The 7500-nt window shown below is 46.2% G+C and overlaps 1 protein-coding gene across 9 annotated transcripts in view; it reads left to right on the top strand.

The window, feature by feature from the left end:
* Positions 1–7500, top strand: part of Arms (Ankyrin repeat-rich membrane spanning) — a 482767-nt gene that overhangs the window by 394771 nt on the left and 80496 nt on the right. The window contains exon 1 of one of the 9 annotated variants that reach the window (XM_070133194.1): positions 6642–7147. The exons of the other annotated variants lie outside the window; for them this stretch is intronic. Within the exon in view, the coding sequence (XP_069989295.1) occupies positions 7079–7147 (69 nt within the window). The 5' untranslated portion in view covers positions 6642–7078. Of the gene's footprint in view, positions 1–6641; positions 7148–7500 lie in introns of those variants that run through there. 9 annotated transcript variants of the gene reach the window in all.

The following is a 7500-nucleotide window of genomic DNA, read 5'->3' as shown; positions in this document are numbered from 1 at the left end:
TTAATTATACATGGTAAAAGTTAAATATAAACCATGCATAATGCAAAAGAATATTAAGTTGATATTATTTAAGTTTATTTACCACCCTGGCTAACTGCTCAGGCGTGGGCAGTCGTGATTACAGTGTTGCATATATTCACATAAATTCGACAGAGTACAGTATTCTGTGATTACAGTAATTATACATGGTAAAATGGGAATATGTCATACAGCATGCAAACATATATTACCTAAGTTGATCTACCTTTGCCTTTGTGTTTACAAAACTGTGTTCTGTGGTGTGCTCTATGATTTACATAGTAGAATTAGGATATAGCATGATATTATTGATATTGAAGTTGGCAGTTTGGATCCGTAGACTTACTTAGGTAGAGGGAGAGGGAGGGGGAGAGAGAGAAAGAGAGAGACAGAGACAGAGACAGAGACACAGACAGAGACAGAGAAAGAGAGAGAGAGAGATAGAGAGTTAGAGTTAAGAGAGATTAACACAGCATGACTCAAGGCATGAGCATTGTTAACTGGCACAGAGAATTAATAGCCACGATATTCAACAGCCGCTTTTGCCATCTGCCTCCATGGACATTTTACATCCTTTGTCGCTGTGTCATTGCCTCATAAAGCTTTTGATGTCTTGTGCACGTCCTTCGTCCGTGTTCACATTGCACAGTGTATCTTTTGACCGTAACTAGCAACGCCCTATGGATAACCAGGCGCAGTTATACGACCCTCAATCCTTCCTCCCCACCCGTGCACTCCCAGCAGGCCCTCTAGAATAAATGGGAGATATTCTTCCATCCTACAGAGTTGCTCGATTCTGTCGGGAATCCTCTCGACGCCCTCCTTTGGCGAAGGAGAGCGGAGATCCCTGGAGGCGGAGAGCCCGAGAGGACGTGGATCTCATGGCCAAAGATGGAATGGCATTGCCCAAGTCGCGTCTCGGATTCCTTCTCTTCGCCGTCATCATTTACGAAGGGAGGGGGGAGAAGGGGTGAAGGGGATGGAGGGGGGGAAGCATATGGGGGGAGTAAAGGGGGAGGGAAGTATAGGAGGAAAGATAAGGAGGGGAGATTAAATTAAGGTAGATGAGCAGGAGGAAATGAAAGAAGTGAAGGGGTAGGGAAGGGAAGAAGGGGTAAGAAGAAAGAGAGAAGGGGACTAGGAAGACGGAGAAAAGGCGAAGGAAGCATAGGAGGGAAGCGAAGGGAGAGTGAACGAATTGGGGGTAAACGAGAAGAATAGGGAGGGAAGAAAAGAAGATATCATGAAATAGAACAAACGGGCAGGACGCATGGCAAGGGAAGAAGGGAGAGAAATGAATTAGGAATTGGAAGGGAAGGGAGAAATGGGGAAAGGATGTTGAAATAGTGTTGCACAATTGAAGATGGAATGGGCAGGAGCACGTGGGGAGGCGGGAGAGAGAGGGGGGTCAGGGCGGGAGGGAAAGGGAGAACAGGGAGGCTGGGTTAGGGGGTTAGGGCAGGGCTGGTTATCATGTTAATGTAATGGCGGATGAGGTCGATTAATGGGATGCTTTCTAATGAGGATTTTCGAGAAATTAGTTGGGTGAACGTGACAACAATTTTAAAGAGTTTTTCGTATCCATTATCATAATGCTTATGTATTGCACAAGCATTAACATTAACATTAATGACAGATTTAATAGCGCAATCGTGATAGTTAAGGAACGAGTAATAAGATAATTCGAAACTACCAAATTAATTATGATAAAAAAAATGTATAAGAATCATTATAAATAAGACTGATTTATATTTCGAAAAAGACGTTATGCTTGAGAACTCATAAAAACCTCACTGCGAAGATTATATATATTCTCCTTTTTTAAGAACAGGTTTTAGGCTTTCGAATTGCGAAGCGTAAGTGATTAGATGTAAAGGTTAGATTCATTTGATTGGTAAATATATCTGCAGTTCAGTAGATAATTTAGCGAGCGAATTTGCAAGTAGATTTTTTTTTTTAAGAAAGTTTGATAAAGATAAGAGTGAGGCATTTTTTTTTACAGTGATTATGTCTTTAGGGTGAATATACGAAATACACATGCATGTACATATATACGTACACACAAACACACACGTACACACACACATACACACACACGCGCCCACACACACACACACACACACACACACACACACACACACACACACACACACACACACACACACACACACACACACACACACACACACACACACACACACACACACACACACACACACACACGCACATACACACACACAAAATCCTTCTTTTATGCACTTTAGCTCTTCACTTTCACTCGGGTCACATAGACAGCGTTGCCCCCCCGCCCTCCCCCTCCCCCTCCCCCCCTGCGCCTTTAGGGGGTCTCGTGCACGGAGAGAGGAGAGAGTGGGCCAGCCGTCGGGGGAGCGGTTTTCGGGGACTTTTTGTGTGTTTGTGTTTCTCTCTTGCACGTTCTTTTTTCTTTTGTGTTTCTTCGCTTTTTGGTCTTCTCTTTTTCTTTCTTTTTTTCTTTCTTTCTCTCTGTCTTTCTTTCTTTCTTTCTTTCTTTCTTTCTTTCTTTCTCTCTCTCTCTCTCTCTCTCTCTCTCTCTCTCTCTCTCTCTCTCGCTTTCTCTCTCTTTCTCTCTCTCTCTCTCTCTCTCTCTCTCTCTCTCTCTCTCTCTCTCTCCTCTCTCTTTCTCCTCTCTCTCTCTCTCTCTTTCTCTCTCTCTCTCTCTCTCTCTCTCTCTCTCTCTCTCTCTCTCTCTCTCTTTCTCTCTCTCTATCTCCTTCCTCCTCTCTCCTCCCTCTCCTCTTCTCCTTCCCTCCCTCTCTCCTTCCCTCCCTCTATTCCCTTCCCTCCTCTTTCTCCTTCCTCCCTCCCTCTTTCTCCCTCCTTCCCTCCCCCTTACTCTCCCTCCAAAAGCTCCTCCTCTACTCCAGTTCCTCTTTTCCCGAACTGGTCATTATTATTATTATTATTATTATTATTATTATTATTATTATTATTATTATTATTATTATCATTATTATTATTATTATATGGTTGGGGAGAACGGGCGCCCTCCTTCCCCTCCCCCTCCCCCCCCCTTCTTTATTAGGGACGGAGTTGCTTGTTGAAGGAGGCGTTCTTCAGGCGTTCTCTGGGCGTTCTTTTCCTCGTGTTCTTTAAAAGGGAGACGGTGCTTGTTAAGGTGTCGCTCTGGTATTTGTCAGAGATGAAGGGTACACTGGCGGCGCAGCGGGAGGGGAAAGGCCGTTAGCAGGCTGGTTGTGCTTCATCTGGGGGAGAGAGGGGGGGTGTTGGTGGGGGGTGGGGGGGTGGGGGAGAGATTGGTGGGGTGGGGATGGTGGTGGGAGAGAGAGGGGGGTGTTGGTGGGGGGGGGTTGGGGGGAATGCTGGGTGGAAAGAGAGAGGGGGTTGTTGGTGGGGTGGGGGTTGGGGGGATGGGATAATGCTGGGAGAGAGAGGGGTGTTGGTGGGGTGGGGGTTGGGGGGTTAGGGGGAAATGCTTGGTGAGAGAGGGGGGTGGGGGGTGGGCGTTGGCGGGGATGGGGGGAATGCTGGGTGAGAGAGGGGATGTACTAAAGTGGGGGGTTGGGGAGATGGGGAGAATGCTGGGAGAGAGAGAGGGGGGTGTTGGTTGGGTTGGGATTGGGGAGAATGCTGGGGGAGAGAGGGGGGTGTTGGTTGGGTGGGGGTTGGGGGGTTGGGGGGAATGCTTGGTGAGAGAGGGGGGTGGGGGGTGGGGGGGATGCTGACTGTTTTAGGGATGTACTAAAGTGTACTAATGTATTAAGGGTGTGGTTGTTTTGTCTTCGAGTGTGCGTTTTGTAAGTGGTGTGTGGTGTGGATTACCGTGTGGGGAATGATAAATGTTTGAAATCATGCATTATACACTCTTCCACACACGAACACACACACACACACACACACACACACACACACACACACACACACACACACACACACACACACACACACACACACACACACACACACACACACACACACACACACACACACACACACACACACACACACACACACACACACACGCGCCCCCCTCCACACACACACAAACACGCATATGCAAAGAAACAAAAAAAACACACACACACACGCATCATAAAAAATGGCTCCAATCCACAAGAGAAAGGGAGGAGGAAGTAGGGGAGTAAATACCTGGTGAAGCCCAATAATTGGAGGTGTAACTACGATAAAAAAGAGATAAGGGGCAGCCGGAGGGATGCTGCTCTCCATCCTTCTGGCTGCATTACGTAAAGCGAATTCCGAGAAGGAGAGAGAGAGGGAAAGGGAAGGGGAGAGAGAGAGGAAGAGATTGAGGGGAGGGAGAGGAAGGGAAAGGGAAGGGGAGAGAGAGACGAAGAGATTGAGGGGAGGGAGAGAGAGAGAGAGACGAAGAGATTGAGGGGAGGGAGAGGGAGAGAGAGGAAAAGGGAAGGAGAGAGAGAGAGGAAAGGGAAGGGGAGAGAGAGAGGAAGATATTAGGGAGGAAGAGGGAGAGGGGGGGAAAGGAAGAGAGAGGAAGAGATTGAGGGGAGGAAGAGGGAGAGAAAGGGAAAGGGAGGGGAGAAAGAGGAAGAGGGAGACAGAAGGAAAGGGAAAGGGAGAGGAGAAGAGATTGAGGGGAGGAAGAGGAAAGAAAAGGAGAGAGTAGGAAAGACGAAGAGAATGAGGGGAGAAAGAAGGAGAGAAAGAAAAAGGGAGATAAGAGAAGAAAAGAGAAGAGATAGGGACCAGGTCAATAACAGCATGACTTGCCTCTATTGTCTTAAGAGATAATAAACTGAATCTCTTTTATTTCCCCGTCATTTTAGGAAAAAAATATCCCCGCAGTTTTGACGTAGGTAAAGGTTATCCTCTTATATAAACTGCTTTAACGTATCAATAGATTATTTCCCATTGTTACATGACATATTGAACTTTTAATCGAAAAAAGTAAACTGGGAAAATTTAAGAGGCGGGGGTGGGGATGGGGGGTGAATACCACGTAATTGTCAAGAAATTCGTCTCATATTTTTCAAAAAACATTTTTCAGTGTTAAGTTGAGAGATGTTTTGTCAAGTTGAAGAATAGGTCACGGGCCATAAGGCGAAGTGTTTCCAATATAATGTGTTTTGACTTTCTCTTCTCTTCCTCCGCCCATCCACACTCCTCCCCCGCCCGCAAGTTGACCGTAGTTAGTAAGAAGTGAAAATAGGGTCAGGGAAGAAAGATACGAAAAGGGAGTGAAGGGAAGTGGATGAAGAAGAGAAGAGGGAATGCGTGTATAAAAGGGAAAACGTTAATCTTGTATTTTTTAATTGTGTTTTTTTCTTTATCTTCTTTGTCGTCGCTTTTTGTTTTATAATTATTTTGCGTCTCCCTTCTCCGTCTCCTCCAGTTTTCTCTTTTCCTTACACGGTATATACAATACATTCACCATTATTCTTTTTATATGTTTTTCCTCCTGGTAGCTGTATTAATATTATGATCGTCACCTTTGCCATGACAGTCGTTTTTTCTCTCTTTTTTCTTCTTCTTCTCCAAGATTTCTCTTTTTCTTACTCGTATACATTAAGTCATCAGTGTTCATATAACTTTTTTTTCTCTCATATGCCTATATTTTGATAGTCAGATTAACACATCGTTTTTTAAACAATTACGATCTTTTTCCTTTATTTTTCGTTTTGTTTTTCAGTCTTCGTCAATATTCTCTTTCGCATTTTTACAGTTACTCTTTTTTAACGTCCTCAGCAAGGCCGCTATCTCCTTTATGTCTCCTTTATTTTTTTATTTTTTTATTCTTTTAGAGGAAGACGGCGAGCTGGAGGCATGACGAGAAACTTGAGAGATAGCAAGATAAAAAGATATTAGAAATGAGTAAAAATGGAGAGAAAAATTGAGAGAGAGAAAGGAGGAAAGGAAAGAATAATTATATAGGAAATTCAGAGAAATATATTGAGAATAAGAGAGAGAAAAGAGAGGAGAGAGAAAAAAGAATATAGTGATAGAAAAGAGAGAGAGAAGCAATAGAAAAGAGTGGAGAAAAATGAAAATAAAAATAAATGCAGTAAATAAAAGAAAAAAAAATAGAAGGTGAAAATAAATGGGAGAAGCGAGAGAGAGAGAGAAAAAAAAGGATTGGCGAGTCCAAAAAAAGAAAGAGAAGAAATAAAAAGAAAAAAAAGCGATAAGAAAATCCCCCCGCGAGAGGTTTGTCCCGTGACCCGCCCGGATGACGTGGATTCTGGAGCATGTTGAGTCAGCCCTTCCCTGAAGTTCATGAACCAGGGGCCGAAGGGCGGAAGGGAGGGGGCGGGGTGGGGAGGAGGGGGGGAGGAGGGAGGGTCATGAAATCAGAGGAGTGATAAAGCGATCATGCACTCTCATCAGCGCACGTGTAATGACATCCTTTGTTCATTGCGCTGCTGCCGTTTCACTGCAGTCTTTCTTGCTCTCTTTTTTCGCTATCTCTTCCAAAAAAAATCCGTTTTTTCCCCTGAAGTTGAACCTGTTTGCTTTGATGTAGTGGCCGGGACCCGCCTCCTGCACGGGCTGGCGGCCGGAGGAGGACCAGTGTTAGAATGTCGGGAGGGCGGGAGGGCGGGAGGGGGGGGGTGAAGTGTGTTGGTGCAGGCAGCCACTCCGGCGGTCACTCTCAGCGTCTCCCGCGGTGGCGGAGGTCGCGGTCTTAGCGGTGCGGGAGAAACACCACCGCCTGTTCTCGGCGCGGAAGTCAGCGAGAGGTTGGCGCGCGCTCGCTCCCGCCGCTTCGCTCCTCGTGGAGGATCTTGCAACCGCGGCGTTCGATCGGCGCTTTGGGATTAGCAGTGCTGTTGCTCTTGCTACTTAAGGCTTTTCGCTGCTGTTCCTTCGGTCAGTTGTCTTGGTGGTTTTCCTTCGATTCGCGGGAGTGATACATCGGCATAAACGGCGGAAAGAAGTACAGTGCTGAAAAGGTGTTGTGTTGAAGTGCCAGTGATATCGGCGTCACTTTATCCATATCGCCGGAGTGATAGCATGTGGCTTCCCTCCCGCTCGAGTGTGATTAGTGTTCTGCCATGCTCAGGGACCGAGTTCGCTCTTCGCCATGTTCCAAACCAAGAAGCTTTCGATCGTGGCGGCGCCCACGGGCCACTCCAAGATCGTGTACATCGGGGTGAGTACTTCCGCTCGGGCGACGCGCTCGCTCGCTCGCTCGGCCCTTCACATTCTCGCACCTCCTTTGCTTGCAGGAAACCGTAAAACCTGCTGCAACGGCCAGGACTTGCATGAACTGGTTCGGCCGCCTGTCACTGGCCTTTTAAGAAAACGGGTGCTTGCAAAATACCAACTTCATAGTTTGGGCAAAAAAGGTCAGAACAATCGCGGGTAAATGTTGTGTTACCTCTGACATTACGCTGATGTGCGCTGGTCACAGGGATCAAAAGGCCGAGAGCATTTTATTTGCCGCAACATTTCTCGAAAAGGAAAACATTGCATTGTGTCTATACAATTGTCAAACAAAACAAA

Source organism: Penaeus vannamei, chromosome 18, assembly GCF_042767895.1.
Source record: "Penaeus vannamei isolate JL-2024 chromosome 18, ASM4276789v1, whole genome shotgun sequence".
NCBI lineage: Eukaryota > Metazoa > Arthropoda > Malacostraca > Decapoda > Penaeidae > Penaeus > Penaeus vannamei.
The sequence above is the reverse complement of the archived record's forward strand: the minus strand, read 5'-3'. Positions and strand labels throughout refer to the sequence as shown.